The following is a 20,380-nucleotide window of genomic DNA, read 5'->3' as shown; positions in this document are numbered from 1 at the left end:
GATGCTGGGGATCCAGCAGATGAAAGAGACAGAACACCTATTGTAAAGACAAGCCCCATGACATGGCGCACAGTTCTCTCCTATCCTCAGGGAAGGAATCAGCATAACACAAAGCATCTTAAAGATGAATTCCCACTTTTAGGCAGCAGCAAGAGGAGAGAATATATCAATGAGAAGATTTGTGACCTACCTGGAAGATCTATGTTGCCATTCTCCCAACCATTTCTTCCCTAACCTGCTCTAGTTTTAATGACATCTTTTCCTCCTAATGTCTTCTAGCCCATATTTTCCACAAGCTTCCAGATTAATCCTTTTTTTTAAATAAAACACATTTTTCCAGATTAATCTTTTTTATAAAATATATTTTTATTTTGTTAAATATTTCCAATTACATTAATTTTTTTTAATCTGAGTTCCAAATTCTCTCCTTCCTTCCTATCATTTCCCTGAGATACTGAGGAGGCAACTACTGAGAAGGCAATCAATATGATATCAATTTTACATTGATAACATTATATATCATGATTTAGGAATTCAAATCCTAATCTCAGATACTGCTTTCTTGAGCAGCTGACTGTTTCCCAAATTAATTTCTCCTGATATCAGATCTGGCCTCAGACATTTACTGGGCCAGTTACTTTATCCTGTTTGTCAGTTTTCTCATCTGTAAAATGAACTACAGAAGAAAATAACAAAGACTCCAGTATCTTTGCCAAGAAAACCCCAAATGGGGTCACACAAAGTTGGACATGACTGAAATGATGAACAACAACAATATTGTAAATCATAATCAGAGATTCAAATCCTAATCTCATATACTACTTTCTTAGTCAGCTGACTGCTTCCCAAATTAGTTTTTCTTTTCTGAATCTTTTGCTTTCAATGAACAATAGTGAGGAAAACACAACTTGCAAACTTTTGGTTTTCAGTTTCTTGTCCAAGATTTCATAAATGTTGGCAGTGCATTTTAGGTTCCTTCTAACTGTGCCATTTATGCCCTTGTGAATCTCCAAAAGTGGCCCTGTCACCTGATTTGATATGTCAAAAAATCCCAAGAAAGTCAAAAGAATACTTTTATTGCTATCAGTGGTTCAGTATTCATGAGCAGAAAAGCATCATTTGTTACTACTTTTCTCTGTCTTTTCACCTCACTGGGTGCTCTCTCACACAGAACTTCTGTGGCTTTCCTGGATCATTCTTTGAAGGACAAATAGCTTCCTCCTCCTCAGAGCATCTCTTTGGATGTCTCTCTTTGGAAAGTGCCTCCAATTTCTTTTTACTACCGGAATGTGCATCTTTCTTTTCCCTCCTCTCTGTTCTGATTAGTGATCTTTTATTCTTTAAACTCCTGGCAAGGATCAAGTCTCCCTTCTTCTACCTCACTTCATTTCCTACTGAAACTTCATTTTTCTTTACAGATAATTTATTCTCTGTAACAAACATCCTTTGAGTTCCTTCCCTTTTTATACTGAAGGGAACTTGGATGTACATTTAGAACACAGATAACCATCATGGCTGCATTGGACACATAAACAGCACAAAAGTCCATACAAGTCACCGTAAAATTTCCTTTATTCTCAAAAAATGCTGTGATTCAGCAAGTTTAGTTCAACAAAACAAGACTGAAATGTCTTTTTAAACTTGTTTGTTGGGGTGTATCCTGGTTAAAACTTTTACATTTAATAATTGCCCCTAAACCCTAGATAATCCCGCTTGATTTCCTTTCCTTGTCTTCAACATCTTCACATCATTCCCCATTGCCTTTGCATCTCTGCCAATTCACCCTACTTGTGCCACTTCCTTCTCTCTCTCTTTTTTGATTTAACCACTTTCTTTTCCTTGTTGAGTCTATCCTTCATTCCCTGTAGCTTAAGTCTTCTGGATATTTTTTAATCCTCTTAGATATTCTTTAATATTGTCCATACCATCCTTAATTGTCTTTGATTCAACTCTTCTTTCAATACAAAGGTAGATGTTGGACCAGTATCTGGGCCTAGAAATTGTTTTTCAAATTTCGTTCATTTATTCCCAAATTTCACTGAATTTCTCTTCCCTAAATTCAGCTTCTGACCTCTTTCTCTATTCAAATTTCCTCAAGTCACTCACAAGATAACCTTCTCCACATTCAGCTGAAGCATTTCTCTTTTCTCTAGTTCTTCCAAAGATTAGAAATAAAATGACTTTCCAGGAATTTCTTTTTCTGACCACACAATGACTAAGGAAGGTCAAATACTAAGGTACCGAAGAGTCACAGGATCAGAGAAGTGACCTTGGATGTCATATAGTCCAGTGATATCAAACTCAAATGGAAATGGATCCTTTCAAGCAGGCTACATATTAACTCCCCCAATGATCTATTACCAATTAATAATTTAATAATCAATTAATTGCTAATTATTATAATCAAATTATTATCTGCTATATTGTATTTTTATTTTGTTAAAGAATTGCCAATTATATTTTAATCTGTTTCTGGCCATTCTTGGGAGTTGATACCAATGATCTAGTGCAACACTCTCCTTTTAAGTAAATAGCAATTTGAAGTGATCAAATAATTTGCCAAATGCATAAGTGAAAGAGCTGGAACAAGGTCTTCTGAGTCTAAATATAGCTATTTTCCCTATACTTTCATGATCTGCCTTAGTGGAGGATGTACACTTTAATGAGATCCCTGACCATTCCAGTAAACCAGTCTCTCATGGGAGAATATGAAGGGAAAACAACCTAAAGGAAGGAAAATCTAATGATTTTTTTTTTTAAGTACTCTGGTACCTGAATAGCAAGAATTGGCTCTGTATCCCTGGTGAAGAATGCATATTGAAAAGAAGACTATGAGAATATCAAGAACTGATTGAATCTTTTTTAAACCAACCCCAGTGATTAAAACTGCTCAAAAGTTTTTAAAAAATCTTTGCAAAGCCTCATCTTCAGTATATGTTGTAGTGCTGTCAATTAGCTATGAGCAAATACTTTAAGCTTCCAGCTCTAGTGAAATAACAAACATCATTTCCCCTGGAAACCCATTTTAAAATATTTGTAATAAGAGTTGGATACATTATGTTGATATAATATGTAGGTTTAAGTCCTGTACTAGTCACAGGAGAAATTCTTATACTGCCCACAATAACCATTTTCCAAATAATAATCATTTAAGGGACCTGTTTGAAAATCTGAATTTTAAATAGCATTGTTAAGTCAGGGAAAAAACCCTTGCCTACATCTTAATCTCAATTTACTCTTTAACAGAGCTAATAAATACTACTTTCTCTAGAAAGGTCTCTCTCATTTATAGTCTGACTAAGCTTTTAGATAGGCAACTTACTGCAATTTCATTTCTTGCGAAGTGACATACTGGAATTAGTATCAAGGTTGGTTGTTGCTTTTAAAGAAATTAAGTTTAAAAACATGACTTCAACAATACATTAATCAAACCTAATCTGAATTAAAATTTCAACTATAATCATTAGTAGGAGATATATGGAGAGAAAAGAAAATATATAGTATGTGTAGGTAGAAAAGGGGAAGCTGAAGATGGTCTGTTCCATTTAACTCCTTATAAAAAGAAAAAGGTAAAGAATTAGACCCTCACAGCTGGAGTAATGTTATAATATACAATAACTTAGCCTGTCACAAATGCTACGGCAGAAGAAAGAAAACAGACAATGTTTTTAATGCAATTAATCAGATGCTTATGATCCAATAAAATGTAGCATGTCCTAAGTATCCAGGAAAGGAAGCCAAAATGAATTTAGAACAGATTTTGTCAATTTTTTCTGAAAGAGGTCAAATGTAGTTGATGGTGTCAAAACTTAATCTAAGCAGAAACATGTATAAATGTTAACTAAGTCAGAGCTCGATGATGCATTAGCTACTGAAGAAAGTTTTGCCATTATGTAGGGAAAATCTGCATCATATAATAGCTAGAGTTAGGATTAATTTATTAAATTAAGATAGGGCTAATTTATTAAAAGAAGCAAAAATGATAAGAGAGAAGAAATTGATTTTAAGTTCTCTTAGATGGAAGAGAATATATTGAAAAGTTCATAGAGATATCTACTGATATTTTTTATTTTCACAAAAGTTTTTAATAAATGAATGTACAGTACAATACCTTTATTTGATGTTTTTTCTTCAATTACTTCCTCCAGTTGCTTACTACTAGTCAAGAAGAAGTATATTGCTTTTGTGAGAAATGTAACTGGCTCATTAGCACATTTTCAAACCAGCCCCATGAGTAGTCTAATAATGAAGTTTATAATTTTGTTGTGGTAAACTGATGGAGAGTAAATCTCAGCTCTTTATAGAATTTGGTTTTCTTTTACTAGGCCAGGGAAATATGACCCATTATCATTCTCTGACGGGTTTCACATAAGGGATCAGATCCTGGAGCTGTGAATTGGTTTGGCAATCCTGAAGAGCAATTTGAAACTGCCCACCGATTTATCAAACTACGGATATTCTCTGACATGGATATATATGGATACAAAGAAATCAAAGAAAAAAAGAAAAGAACCATTACATTCATTTCCTGCCAGAAAGATGCAAAATGAGGTACACATTTTTGGATCTGGCTCATGTGAGAATTTATTTTACTAGGCTATGTAGCTATGTATTAAGAGATTTAAAAAATGTCCTTAAAAGGGTCAATGAAATGATATTGTGAAGGACAAATAAAAAAAAAACAACCTGGTTATTTGAAAAAGAAAAAAATGGAAAAAACATACAAACATCATCAGATTCAAAAATTCAATGAAGATTTGATATGGAATACTTGACACAGACATTAAATTATTAACTTAATTATTAAGAAAGGGAAATTATTAACCTAATTAGCAGTTTATTAACTCAATTATTTTATTAAATTAGCTTTATTATTAGTTAAGAAAGGGAAAATTATGTTGAAGAGAAGAAACACAAAAATTGCAAAACCTTTACTCTACAATGTAGTTCTGAAAATCTATATCAATGTATATGGGTAGCCCTATATTATTGAATAATAAATATAATATAAATTGCATCCTTTACTCACGTGTAAACTTTAAGAACAAAATCTTTTTCTTCCTTTAATTCAGAAAGTGACTGAAGAACATCTACGATGCTTAAGACTGCACAGCCATAAGGGCGTCGGTAGTGTAAATGGGCAGGACCTTTCTTAGAATCATTCAGCAGCATACGACCTAGAAAATGTCAAAAAACATGATTTAATCTGGTTTCAATTTCTGCTTATGCCAGTTGATAACTGATTTATACATACTCATATTTGGAACATAAGATAGCACAGAATATCAGAGCTAGATGGGAGTGCAAACCTCTCTTAGACTAAGGCTGGTAAACTTTTTAGATAAAGACCCAGGTAATTATTACTTTAAGCTTTGAGGATCAAGAGGCAAAATAAGGGATGATATGTAAAAAGAGAGAAAATAAATTTCCATACATTTTTATTAAGTTAATAATAATAATTGAGCAGCACTTTTTTGGTAATACAGATCGATCCACTAATGAGAAGAATGGAATTCTTTTTTTGGGAGGAATAATATTTCACTTAAATAGGTTTCAAGGTTAGTGTTCCCTATAATCAGAATTGATCATAAATGCCATTTCTTAATGCTGATCTGTCTGAGATTTTACATGTTAAATTTTTGAAAATGTCTTTTCACACAGATAAGTACTAATAAATCTTGATATCAGTACATAAGCAAATGATTTTAATTGAACATATTCATAGCTTGGATGGCATTTATAGAATTCTATATTCAAAACTTTCTTTGTCATATGCCAAGCAGCAGTGCAAAGTAAATGAGAATACCACATAAGGTCTTTGTTGTTCCTACTTAATTCTGCCAATGTAGTGTAAAAGCAGGTCACAGACAATAGGTAAATGAATGAGTGTAGCTGGGTTCTAGTAAATTTTTATTTATGGACATTAAAATCTGCATTTCATATAATTTTTGCATATCATAGTATTCACATCTCAATTTTTTTCAATCATTAAAAAAAAGCAAAATCCATTCTTAGCTTGTGGGCTGTCCAAAACAGGTGGCAAGTCAGATTTGCCAACCTTTATTCTAACAATAACAACAATGAAAGCTAACTTTATATAGTGCTTACTTTGTGCCAGGCATTCTGTTAAGTGTGTTTATTATCTTACACACAACAGCCATGGGAGGTAGGATCTATAATTACCTGCATTTTACAAATGAGGAAACTGAAGCAATCAGGGTGAAGTGCCTTAGGATTACACAACTAGTAAGTGTCTGAGGCCAGATTTGAATTCATATATAATTGGACGATAATTTCATGTACAAGGAAACGTCACCCCTAAGGAGGGTGAAGAACTTCAAAGGGGTAAGTAATATTTACTATTCTACTGTAGCCAAACCACATTTGAAATCAGGTCTTTCTGTTTCTAGGTCTACATCTTTGTCCATAGGGCCACCTAGCTGCCCTCACTTCTACTCTGAACTAGATCAACTAGTTTCATTTGACTGTTGGAGAAAAATCTATAATCGAAGTCTTTTAAATATCAGTCCAATGTTTCTTCAATTACAGTTGGATTTCAACATACTAGACCTTCCTTATACTCCATTTTTACTTTATTCCTTGATAATACAAAAATCTGATTACATGTGGATTTTATAGAAACGTGTACCCTGGGAATGTTAAAAGATTTATATTAGTAATCTAAACTTTAGTATATTGGCCAAGTGGCAATTTATGGAAGGATAAGGATAACAACTTGCACTTCTTAGCCAAAGTTATTTGATCTATATCATACTTCAGGGGATTGAGCCAGATCCTTACTCCACCTTAATATGAAGAAGAGAAGTCTTTAGTAAGCAGAGGATATCGGTTTTTATGCTTACCATAGCTTCCTACAACATCAAGAGAGCATTCATATAAACACAAAATATAGGTTGCTGTAAGTTCTTCATTAAGTAAAGTCCACTAGTCCCAGCACAGTAAGTAGACCTTTGTTTTGCTAACAAGAAGTTGTAAAACATTTGCCTGTATGAATGTATAAATACTCTGTACCATAAGGAACAATCCAGTCAGTTGCTTCCCAGAAAAGCTCACTAGGGACATTAATCATACCAACAATATCCAATCATAATAATAAAAATAAGAATAGTAAACACAATGTTTTTCCTTTGTCTTCAGTGTAAAAAGATTCAATACAAATAATAGGGTAATAGATATAGTATTATCATTTGGAGGAAACAGCATGTGTGTGTGTGTGTGTGTGTGTGTGTGTGTGTGTGTGTGTGTGTGTGTGTACAATGTGCTTGGTAATTGGTTAATACCATTTCTTTTTTTAAAAATTTAAATTAATTTTTTTAATTGACAAAAATCAATCATTTTTCTTTCCCTCTTCCTTTGCACACTCCCTTAAACTAGTGCTATTTCTTATTTGTTCATGTAGGAGTAAACGATTCACTTTTTGAAGGAATAATGAGTATTCTTTTAATGTTAAGTGACCTTTTTCATGCCATTAATTCGATGATTTTCTAATACATTTGTCATGGTACCCTTGGGAATGTGTATAAGGTGGTATTTAGATTGGATCTGGGGATTCTGGTAAAGAAGATAATTAATTTGAGCCTATTGGAAAGAATCATCTACCTCCAATAACACAGAAAATGGAAAGAAGGCTCTTATGAGCTAAGTTGGTCAGGCTAATGCCATAGATAGGACCTGATTCAGTGGAAGGGAAAGAAGACAGGCTGAAAGGAAGGACACAAGTAGAGGTGCAGGATTCATGACCTAGAGATATTTATTCTAAATTTACTAATTTTAATGGATAAAGCATACAATACCTATTCGGATCACATGGGCAACTATATATAAATCCCTCTTCATATCTTTGCTGCTCAGATCCTAAGGAAAGAGAAAAACATTTAAGCATATCCAATGAAGCATGTTCAAAGAACTGAAATTTTTTTTTCAGTTTCTAAGTACGGTGGTTTTGTTACATTTTTCATATGCTATAAATAGATAAATTTAAGACATAAAAGTAAGTACTATTTTACAAATAGCAAAATTCCTGTGTTCCCATGCCTGGTATAGTTTAGGATGTTGTATACTTGAATTGGTATCTGGAAAGTTCAAATCTATAATACTTAGCCAATTAAACATATACAAGAGAACCTCTTCTATTTACAAAATGGAGAGTATTGGAATCACATCCTTGTTCTAACTTACAAATATTTTTATTTTCTACCCCCTTAATAGTATTTGCTTTTTAAAAAAATCAATTACATATAAAACCCACTATTTTCAGTTGAAGTTTAGAGACTGAACAATGTCTCATAGATTACCATTTAATGCTTACATATGTAAGAATAATGAAAATAAAGCAACTCTATTCCAGCATGCACTGATATACATTCAAGGGGAAAGATGGAATGCATGTGAGTGCATACAGCTTCAAGAAAATAATATTTCCATATACACAAGGCATCTAAACATGGATAAGAACTTTATAAATAGTAAAACTTTACTAATTTGGTCACCACTGGTTATGCAGTATTTCAGATACAGTACATGTAATTTTTCAAAGTGAAAATATTGAAAATAATCTTTTAATTTTTTAGAGAGTTACCTGCAAGGAACAATATATTGTCCAGAATACATGTCTTTCAAATAAGAGTTTAGAACTGCCTGTTGCATCATAAAGTACACTTATATTTGTAATTTATTTTTTAATGAAATAAGAGTACTATAATCTGTTTATGTCTTATGTACTATGTTTGAAAGTGAAAACTTTGTTTTTAATTCTCACTGGTTCATACTATATATACTTTAGTATGAACATGAAGAAAAGTTCTAGTTTTAAATTAATTTGTCCTGCTAGGATGAAGTGTTTAGATCCCAGATAGTTATTCAATTTTGCTGGGTATCCAATAGGAAAATCTGGTATATTTATATTAATGTAGAAATTATTAGCAGATATGAATAATATTGGGACCAAGCATCCCAATTATATCATACAAAGGCTATATATATATATATATATATATATATATATATATATATATATATATATATACTAACTAGATGATAATGATGATGATAACATTTATATAGTGCTTTCTATGTGCCAAGCACTTTGCAATTATTTATCTTATTTGAACTTCACAACAACTCTGGAAAGTGGATGCTATTATTACCCCCATTTTATAGTTAAGGAAATTAAGGCAAACAGAGGTCAAATGCTCTAGGATTGCCTTAGGATTACACAACTAGTAAGTGTCTGAGGCCAGATTTGAATTCATATATAATTGGACGATAATTTCATGTACAAGGAAACGTCACCTCTAAGGAGGGTGAAGAACTTCAAAGGGGTAAGTAATATTTACTACTCTACACTGTAGCCAAGAAATTTGACTGTAAGACTCTTTGTAAAGAGAACTGTATTTGATTTAGGATTAAGTGGAATAAAAAGGTCAGTCAGAGTGAAAGAAAAGAAGAGGGGTTATCTCTCTGTGTGTGAATGTGTGTTTGTGTGTAGAGTTGTGTAATGTTATATAGTTATATAGTAAGGATCAACAATGATGGTAGACTTGGAATATGTAAATGATCTACTCTTTTAGTAAGCTACCTGCTAATGGGCAAATAAAAGCTCACTAAATGTTTCTTTTATGACATCCTCAAGTTACTCTGTGTCCTTAAGGATCACGCAAAAACTAACAAATAATAACTATAACAATAATGATAAAAAGTAGTCAAGTTCTTACACCTCTGTGGATGTCTTTTGCATTGATACAATCTTTTGAGTGGAATATAAGGTATTTTGGACTCCTGCCATTATTCTGTATTTTTAAAAATGGAATTAGTATTTGAATACCATTATTACCAAATATAAAATTAAATATCAAATTAATTTATTGCTATATGTCATATTATTTATTTAAATAGATATTAGACAACTGTTTTGAAATACAATTGAGATGGACTACTAGAGGACAGGGCATTTTCAAATGAAATGTTTCCTTCTGAGTTTAAGCTAATATGACTCAAGATGCCATAAAATATTATTTATGCTAATTACCTCTTTGTGCTTATAGCCTTAATAGCATATTACCATAGAAAGTCAACATAATAACCAGTTCTTCCATGTACACTCAAAGTGGAACTTTCCTGCTATTGTTTCTGGTTATTAATTATAACAAAAAAAAGAGACAAAAGTAATTTCACATTGAATAAAAGATGCTTTTGTTTTTGAGGTGACTGGGTAGGATTCCTATTTAGACAACACTTTATATAGTACCTAGATTTCAGGATGGTACTTAATAGGTATTGTAATGATAAAAGTAATAACAAAAATAATTTTTGGCAAGTGTTATAAATGAAAATTGCTGTTAAGTTAGTTTAACAGTACATTAAACTTCAACAGTAAAAGCTATCTTGTTAAATGCAAATTAAATGCACAGTTAAACATAATTCTGGGTTGATAAAAACATTGGTCTTTAATAGTGAATATCAAGTATGATTGATAATATTAACATTTAAGAGACAAATGGAAAAGAAGGGAAGGAAGAAGGACATAGGGAACTCAGTATTATCCCACCCCAGAGTCTTATACTCAATGAGTAGCTTTTGAACTAAATGCACTTCAAGTCTGAACTCGTGTCCAATCACAAAGAATCAGGGAGTTTAAATCTCTGCCAGCTAGTGGACAGAAGGTATGTGTTGGGAGGGGACAGGACAATTTGATTTAAGGGAGAGAATATGGAGCTCAGTTAGGCTATACTATGAGGTGTTAGAAATACAGTTAAGTTTTACTTATTTCTTAGGGATGGCATGAAGATTTTTTAACAATAAAATAAAATACCAATCTTGTGGAACAACCCCACATAAAAAAGTAAATATAACCATATAATGATATCATTATAGAAACCATCAAGTTAGATTCCCAATGTAAATGAATAATAGGCTAAAATTGTATTATTTGTGTTGTCAACTCAAATAAGATATTTTTACTATTATCAAAGTAAAAAGTATTATATGCATGTGACTATATCTTATTTACATGTATATAGTCACTCATATACCACACACCATGAAGAATGGGAAAAACAAAACAAAACAAAACTAGCACTTTTTAAAAAAACATAGGCAAATATAAAATTAATTTGAAATATTTTTCCTTTACTAGAGAAGTACTAAAATCTAATACATCTGGAAAATTTCAAGAAATGAGAATCCTGTGACTCAAAATATACAGTTTGTAAATTAGAAATTTAAAGAAAAGCTAAAATCTGTTTGAAGAAAAATAATAATAGTTAATTGTTAAGTTTTTGGGGAATATCTATATTGCTCCTTTTCTGTGCCTACACTATAAGAATTTCAGTAGCCACTCTTACATTTATTGGACATTGATTTTGAAGTTCTGTATCATATATGGCAATTCCAAATGTTCTTTTGCCTGTAGTAGTGAATCATGCTTCTAGATTAGTCGATAAGGTAGTTTCTACTTTAAAGTAATGGCTCTGTAAAGCTGGTAATCATGTTTAAGGATCCCCATGTGTACTATAAAATTATGTTAGGTAACTTTACAAAAAATTCCAACAGCAAAACCAACTTAGTCATTGTGGATAGGGAGCAAGAGAAAAAAAGTGAATGAGAATTGGAAATATCCTTAAAAGTGGTAGGGTACAAGAATATTCATGATTCATTGATTTTTTTTTCCATCACACAAATTGGAATCACTAATTCAATGTGTGTGTGTATGTGTATGTGTATTGGTGTATGCTAGAATATGGGCTTAGATTTAAACATATAATAAAAATGTTATAAAATGATATACTCAATATTCTATAATCACTCTCAAATGCCTGTCATAATAAAGTTTATTAAAAATAAAACATTGAGAATGAGGATGGGAATACACTCAGATTTCTATTTTCATGCTGACCAAAATCTTTAAACTATTTGCTACTTTGTTCAACTCTCTGTCTCTAAACTGAAATGCTCTTAACTAAAATTAAATTAAAGATAGTTGCATATCTTCTTCCTATCTCTGTCAACTCTAGAAGCTTACTTTGGGGCAAACCTTTCCAGTGGTTTAACCTATATCTTTGAAGACGTCCTTTTTTCTTTCTTTCCTTCTTCTCCCAGTGAGAATAGGAAATTGCTTACTATTCTCATTTTTTCTTTTCCTGAATAAGTAATTTTAATTTCTCTTCTGTTTTTTAATAGTTCTTATTTTTCTACCCATTATCTTGTGGAATACTTTCCTAATTTTTAATATATTGAACTCAAATGGAAATCCATTATATCACTGTGATTTATTAATATGAATTTTTTCATTATTGGGTAAATTTTCAATATACTTTATCTCTTCAACTACAGGTGTAATAAACAAGCGATTGAACTACTTTTTTGACTTTTAAAAAAAGTAGAAAAAAGAGTAAAATTTAGGTGGAAAAAAATGCAAATTTTTTCCTGCAAGATCCACATCACATTCAAGTCTCTGAAATAGTGCCATTTATATTTAAGATGTACATTGAGCCTGATGATGGCTAATACTTTTTATATTGGGATAATGCCACAAATTAAAGAGAAAAGCAATCAAAACGGGGAGTACCATAGTATCTTTGTATTAAATGGATTTTCTCTAAAATCGTAAATTTTGTCCAAGCACAGAGTATTCACAATAGTCAAAACTATCACAGAACTTTGTACTCTTTTTCAGCAAATCAATTGATTACTCAAGCAAATGAAGCATACTAGCTATTCAATGCATAAATAAATGGTGAACATATGAGAAGCAATTTGGATAATGTCTGGGCAGTTTCCTGATGACAAAAACCTAGAATATGTTTTTCTAATGAGAACCTCACTATCCCTCAGTTTATTGACATTTCTAGCTAGTGGAGCTTTGGGAGCAAGTGCCTTGAAAATAGGTATAATGAATAGGAACCATTTGTGATGGATCAAAGTGACACATACAATAGAAAACTCAGATCCCAACAGAAAATGACACCAGGATTTGGTAGCTTTAAGAAAGTAAGTTTGAGTAGACAACTTTAGAAGGCATTTCTAATTCCAAGTTAAAAGTATAATACAAAAAGATCGCCTCCCTTCCAATTTTAAGTGTTTAGTTTACATATTGTAGAATAACACTTAAAAATCAGCCAAAGGGCACTTGAAAGTATTTGTTTAATCACACAAATTCAATTAAAACATATAATTTGTTGCAATCTTCTTAAAACATTTCATTATTATGTCAGAAACATACTTATTTGCTCCAGTATGTAGGGAAAGTAAAATATATCAGTTTTGGGGGTGACAACATCCACAAACCAAAGCCCTTGATTAGAAATGGCCCAATCCACAGAGCAGCAGAGAAAGAGAATTCTCACATACTGTAAAAAGGGCACACATTCGATCTATCTTCTCTGGGTTCCTTGGCCCACCATTCTTGTTCAGTCTCACCAGAAACCGCTCACTGAAATGTAGGAAAAAGAGAGAGAGAGAGAGAAAGAGAGAGAAAAGAGACAGAGAAATATGAGGGACCACAAACTATAGAACAAAGACTTGGGCATGTATAAAGAATAATGTATAATCTCAGAAATCCTAAACACTCATGGAATTGCACTCAATGATAGGTGGGCAGGGCACAGTGTGGATGTAATGCCTTGTTAGACATGCCAGAGAGGCAGAGTGATCTGGTGGGGAGATTTGGACTTTATGTCCAGAGAGACTTGGCCCTAACACTGGCTCAGACACTAGTTGTATCACCCTGGGCACTTTGTTTAACTTTTGAGCCTTATCTGTAAAATGGGGATAATCTTTGTAAAGCCTATCTCACAGGATTATTGTGCTTTCTACATCTTACATTTCATGAAGATGTCATCATTGTTAATAAATAACAAAACTACAATAGTGATAATGATATCATAGCAAACACAGCTCTTTTTTTTAAAACATAAAACAGACTTGTGTAGAATAAACATTTTGATGCATTTCAAAAACAGGGCATTATTATTTAACCCTTTAATGACTTTTGTCTTTTAACTTGCTTATAAATTCCTTAGGAAAAGGATCATATTTCACCTGTATCCCTTCCAAAGACCCAAGTTCAATGTTAAACACAGGTAATTCACTAGAAAATTTTAAACTAAGTCAGGCAGTAAGCTCATCACAGCAAAAGAAAACAATACGTGTTAGAGCACATTCAGGAGAACATGAGTTCCAATAGAACACATGATGTTCCCAAAGCCTTAGTACGGGTTTAAGCTTTAAAAGTTCTAAGAGTCACTTAAGTTTTCATATCTTAAATCTGCATTAAGACTTTTGGAATACCCTGTATAAATAAGTTCCTTAAAGATAGTTCATTTTGTTTTGATATACTTGCCCTGGAAGTGCCCTGCTCTATCTGTCTGTCTGTCTGTCTCCCTCCCTCTGTCTCACTATTTCTCTTGAGCCTCTTTGCCTCTGTCTCTCTGAAAGACAGAGAAATATGGACATGTGATTTCATTAGTATAGGGAACTCTCAGAGTGCAAAATCCCTTCATTGATGAAAGTGATCAACTTATTTGCAATTTATAATTTGAGAATTATTAGGGCAATGAGAAATAAGTGACTTTCCCCCCTCTCCCACATCTTTCATTACCTGCCAGGCATCTTCACTTACATATATCATGCATATATCTAAAAATCAGCTTGTCCAAAGGAGAACCCATTAAATTTGTCTCCCCCCTACTTTTCCTCCTATCTTCTTTTGGTCAGGATATCACCAAGTTTCATACCCTTATGAGGCATTTTTGACTCTTCTCTCTTCCTCAACCCTCCAAACCCATGATATGTTTAGTTGCCAAGTCTTGTCAATTTTACCTTCACAGCATTCCCTTTTTTTGTCCTGGTCTCCACTCATCACCACACTTTCCTGCTTTAGGTTCTCATCACTTCTAGCCTGGACTATTGAAATCGCTTCCTTTTGAATGACTCCATCTCAAGCTTCCACCTTCTAATCTGACTTGCTGACAGCTGACACAGGGTTATTCCCATAGCTTGGATCAGACTCTCTCACCCAAATGGTCAAGAAGCTTTGGTAGGTTCTTCTTACCTCTAGGATAAACTACAAAATGTTCTTTTTGACACATAAAGCCTTCTCAGTTTGTCAGTAGACAAGCCTCATTCCAGTAACATTGGTCTACTTGCCTTTCTCTGGATACAATATCCCATCCCTCTCTTGTATACCTTTGCCCAAGCTCTCTCTTATTTTAGAAATGCTCTCATTTTTAACCCATGCTTCTTGGGATTCTATATCCTTTCAATACTCTCAACTCAAGTGCCACTTCTTTCAAAAGACCTTTCCTGATTCCTGCAGTTTGTTTTGTATTTATTTGTATATATTCTGTGTTTATTTATTTGTGAATATGTGATATATCCCATAGTGTCAGCCAGATAGCATAGTGGATAGAGTCCTGAGCCTGGAGTGAGGAAGATGTGAGTTCAAATGTGCTCTCAGACACATAGTAGCTGTATGTGTGATCTTGGGCAAGTCCCCTGATTCTGCCTCAATTTCCTCATCTATCAAATGAGCTGGAGAAGGAAACGACAAATCAATAAATACCTTTACAGGTAACAAATAGTCAAATATGACTGAAAAATGATTTAACAACAAAGAATAGCCTTAATAGAATATAAGAGCATTGAGGGTAGGGAATAACCTCTATTGAATTCTAGTAGAGTGCTTAGCATATAATAGGCACTGATTCACTGATTAATTGATTCTGGATTTTAAGGCCAGGTCTTCTACCCACCATATCATACTGTCTTTCATGCTAGGGGGAAGAAGTAGTTAGGAATACTATTGAGATGGAGGATGTATTACGAGTGGAAAAAATAAACAGAAAGAGTAAGGAAACACCAATTAATAGAAGGCTTAGGCAGAGTGAAGATAAAAGTTTTATAATATAAAGTAATCCATATGCTTTTGGTAGGAAGTTGATGAGCATTTCAAATAATTTGTAAAACTAAGTCAACATATTTTATTTCAGTAAAGTAGTATGCAAAGAGTGATCGGTCTGGATTCAGGAAGACCTGAGTTTAAATCCAACCACAGACACTAACTTCATGACCCCAATTGGACAAGCCACAATTACTGTCTGCCTCAGTTTTTTCATCTGTAAAATGGGAATGATAATAGCATCTGTCTCTCAGGACTACTGTGAGATAATATTTGCAAGGCGCTTTGCAAAATTTAAAACACTAAAGCAGATAAATGCTGTTATTACAATCATTATCTCTACCCTCTCCTCAAGTTTATGTTCTTGCTAGCCAAGCCTCAATATTTCCATGTTTTTCTTGGAAAATGCATATTGTAAGTATATGATCTTCACGAATTGTTCTATCCTCAATCTGTAACAATCTGGTAATAGTTTCTCCAAAATTAGCCAGGATGGTACTTAGGCAACAATTATACAGCTCACTAATGAAATGAAGGGATTAGAGTAGGTTATCTCTAAGGTCACTTCCAGGTCAAATCTATATGATAATCATTAGAGTGATTTATTTTTTCTTGATCCTCTAATTATGTGCTTGGAATATATATATGATAACAACAGAATTGCAAATATTATGCTAGGATATCAAAATATGTTGTCATTTTAACTGTAAAGGTTGTTATGGAAAGAGGAAATGGGAATAGTAAAAGTTTGAACGAATAAGGGTCAGAGGAGGGGTGAGAAGACAAAATATAAGGAAAACTTCAAAAGGCTGAATGCTGGGAGCTCCTATTCAAACCACATAATAAAGATGAATGAAACAACTATCTCTGGCTGCCTATAGCGCTGGTTCTAAACCATTAGGACGCTCTTTCTGTTCAAAGCATAAGAGTTGCATGCTGAGGGAGGCCGCTCATGTTGACCTGATTCCAAGATGTGTTCCCCACCAGATACATTGCAGCTCTATTCAGCAGAAGCTCTACATTTTACAACTTTACAACCTGATTTCTCCCTTATGGCAGACAAGTGGGGGACTACTAGATAAGAATATCTGATACAACAGCAGATATAATCACTTATTGGATGTTTTTGTTTTTTCCTTTGGCATGAAGGAATCAATCTGGAGGTGGACTGGAAAATGTTTGTGAAATAAATTTAAAAAGGCATCAACAAGAAATATTTTTTAAAACCCAGAAAATGGGAAAGCTGTAATAGAATTAATAAAATGAATTCAACCAACTCAATAACAATAAATTAATTCTTTAATCCGCTTGACATTTTAATTCCCAGATGCCCTCTAGACTGCACATGGATGACCTAGAAACTCTGGAGCAGCACATATTTGTAAAGGAAACAAATAAAAAGTCTCACAAACACTGGTCTTTTAGGAACTTTAAACATTTTTCTTTTTAATGTTGAAAAGATAAGGTGAATTTCCATTACATGAAACAAGCTTCTTAGTTGTCTCTCCCAGATTGAAATGGCAGTGAAAGTGATTCAGACAAATGTTTGTCATTGGGGCACACTGGGCACATGGGCACAAAAGAAATAACCAAGAATGCTTGGTGTGTCTGTTTAAGAATAAAATAGTTTGCCTTTAAGTTATCATTTAAAGGTTGCTCTTTCCTTCTCTTGTGGAAGTTTGACCAACTTCCTCCTTTGCTTCTCTTCTTCTAGTGGCATATAGAGGCAATTTTACTATGGTGATTCATAACCAGGCAATACATATCTTCAGGATTAGTCTGTTTGATTTGTCTGGCTAAAGCACTATCAGATCAATCGCTCAGGAATCCAGAAGAATCAAGCTTGCAGGAATCCAGAAGAGTCCTTCACATAGGCAAAGTGCCTAATTCCACTCTGCTATGGTATCTTCTTACCAGTTAGAGTTTCTTTGGGTCTCTCAAGCACAAAATTTTCTAGCAAACAACAATTGGGTGATATTCATTAGATAGTAGATGATGGCTCAGTGGCCAAGATTTGGGATCGTACGACCAGATTTTCAAGTTAACTAGTAGCTGAATCTGCAGGAGATCTTAACCATTTTTGTGTCATGGACCACTTTGGCATTGTCTGTTGAAGTCTACTGAATTCCTCAGAATCATGTTTTCAAATTATATTGAAATATAATTATTGGAACACAAACAATGAATTCACGAACTAGAGTAAGAAATACTAAAAGAGTAACAGGATCAAATTTACATGTAGATTTTTTTCCCCCTAATGATTATGATTTTTTGAGAAAATGACTAAATTTGGAAATTGAAAATTAAAAAGTTTTTTATCAGTCCATATTTAATTACTTTTTGGGAGCTATATAGAGGAATGAATATACTAGCGATATAAATAGTAAATTCAATTCAATAAACATTTATTAAATGCCTATTGTATGTAAATATAATGATAAAAGTAATACTTAAAAGGCTTCAAAAAGTACAAGTCATTTTATACATTTTTTCATCTCTGCCTCACAACAACTCTGTAGGGTAGGTATATGTTATTATTCCTGTTTTACAGATAAGGAAAATGAGACTTGCAATTGAACAATTAGTGAACAGTAGGCACTGGCTTCAAACCAAAGCTTTCCTGACTTAAGAGTCCAGCCCTCTGCCCCCTATGCTCAGTAGTCATATATTTTAACAGTTTGAGCCAAATGACACTAGACATAGTATAATATATAAATGCTTGAAAGAATATGGGGTTAGCGTGATAGTGTTTGGCAATATACCTTCATCAACAAAATCAATGCATGGCCAAATGTCCATTTCAACATAATTAGTTTCCTACACAGTCCTATGTATTTTATTTAATCATTTGAAAATGTGATTCCGAGGAGTCTATAGGCTTCACCAGACACTACCAAAGTAATCTTTGACACAAAAATGGTGGATCTCCTGCAGGTTTAGCTGCTAGTTCACCTCAAAACCTAGTCATACAAACTCAAATCTTGACCACTGGGTCATCATCAATGACTCTTTTGTTGCTTGCTAGAAAATATTGTGTTTGAGAAATATTGTGTTTGGATATGGTGCCAAATTAAGCCTCTTGCTCTGGTTCTTAAAAAATCCAAACAACCCAACTATCCTGACCCTTAGAAATATGAAAAGCACTAAAAATGAATAATGTACCAGGAAAGGCTCATAGAATAAGTAAATTTAAACTCACCAGAAGCTCACTAAATTGAAATCAGAGTGGAATAAAGAAGGTATATTTACCATCATCTAAATCAATATGAAACACATATCACTGGTCACACTGGGCTATTGTAAAGCCACAGTGAAAGAAGCCAACTAAAACTATTGGAAATGGAGTTAAAGAAGGGCTAAGGAGAAGCTATTTAGTCAGCAGCTATAAGTTCCTCTTGGGATTGCTAGGCAGAGCAGTGGATAGAGCATCAGGTCTATAGTTAATAAGATCTGAATTCAAATCCAGCCTTAGACACTTAGCTTCCTAGGAAAGGTCATATAACCCTGCTTGCCTCAGTTTCCTCATTTGTAAAGTGAGCTAGAGAAAGAAATGGCAAATTACTCTAGTATTTTTGCCAAGGAAACTCCAAATGGAGCCATGAAGAGACAGATGTGACTGAAATGACTTGAACAATAATAACAGCAAAAAAGAACCTATTACAAATAGGCCAGATTTCAACATAGTCCTTGCCAGAAGAGGCAGGCACATTTGCTGATTTTACTCTGAATGACCCTTATCCTAGAATGAGCTACAATTAGATGAGAGACTTGGAAATGAACAGATCTAGAAGCAGCAAGTTGGGGTTATTTCTAGGATGTACTGAAACACCCTGCTAACTGTTCAAGATTCCTTTAGACTATTTGTTTTCTATAAAAGAGATGGCCACAGAAAGCACAGTATTCATTTTCAAATCTGAAAATTTATTTTCTTACATCATTCAAGGAAGGTTTAGTTAGCTGTGCCAAACTTGTGATTGCTAGAGCCAATGTGAAGCCCTGAGGAGGAAGCCAGTGATCCTAACAACTGCTGCCTAGAAAGCACCACTAAATTGGGATACTTTGGAAATGTGGTTGTCAGGGGAAAAATGTTGCTTTTGTGCCCATGATATCACTAAATGCCAAGGAGACCTTATGACTGCTACAGAGCCTGCTCTCTAACCCTCCTTCTCTTCTGAGCCTGGCATGAAGACAAAATTTTTTCCAAAGATGCAACCTCTTGCATCCCATAATGACTCTGAATATTTTGACAATTTCTAGCAATAAAAATTAAGTCATCTGCAACAATAATAAAAATATAAAATATTTTAAAGTCCAATATTAAAAGTTCAGAGGTCAGTTTGATTGTTTCAAGTAAAACATACTTGATCTGGCGTGGGGATGACCTTGGGTTCTCCTGGGCTAGGCTAGGGGAACTTCTCATTTGGTCCTCTGTAGGGTTCATTCAGTTTGGAAAAGCTTTAAATG

General features: G+C 33.5%; 1 protein-coding gene across 6 annotated transcripts in view; it reads right to left on the bottom strand.

Annotated features, from left to right (window-relative positions):
* DOCK3 (dedicator of cytokinesis 3) overlaps positions 1–20,380 on the bottom strand; it is a 499,318-nt gene that overhangs the window by 142,713 nt on the left and 336,225 nt on the right. For 5 of the 6 annotated variants that reach the window (XM_074283356.1, XM_074283357.1, XM_074283358.1 and 2 more), the window contains exons 10-12: positions 13,369–13,450; positions 7,815–7,875; positions 5,030–5,177 (exon numbers count right to left, since the gene is read on the bottom strand). In XM_074283356.1, coding sequence (XP_074139457.1) covers positions 5,030–5,177; positions 7,815–7,875; positions 13,369–13,450 — 291 coding nt within the window. The remainder of the gene's footprint in view (positions 1–5,029; positions 5,178–7,814; positions 7,876–13,368; positions 13,451–20,380) is intronic. The other variant, XM_074283361.1, reaches the window with a different exon arrangement.

The sequence above is a fragment of the Sminthopsis crassicaudata genome, chromosome 1 (assembly GCF_048593235.1).
Source record: "Sminthopsis crassicaudata isolate SCR6 chromosome 1, ASM4859323v1, whole genome shotgun sequence".
NCBI classification, from domain to species: domain Eukaryota; kingdom Metazoa; phylum Chordata; class Mammalia; order Dasyuromorphia; family Dasyuridae; genus Sminthopsis; species Sminthopsis crassicaudata.
The sequence above is the reverse complement of the archived record's forward strand: the minus strand, read 5'-3'. Positions and strand labels throughout refer to the sequence as shown.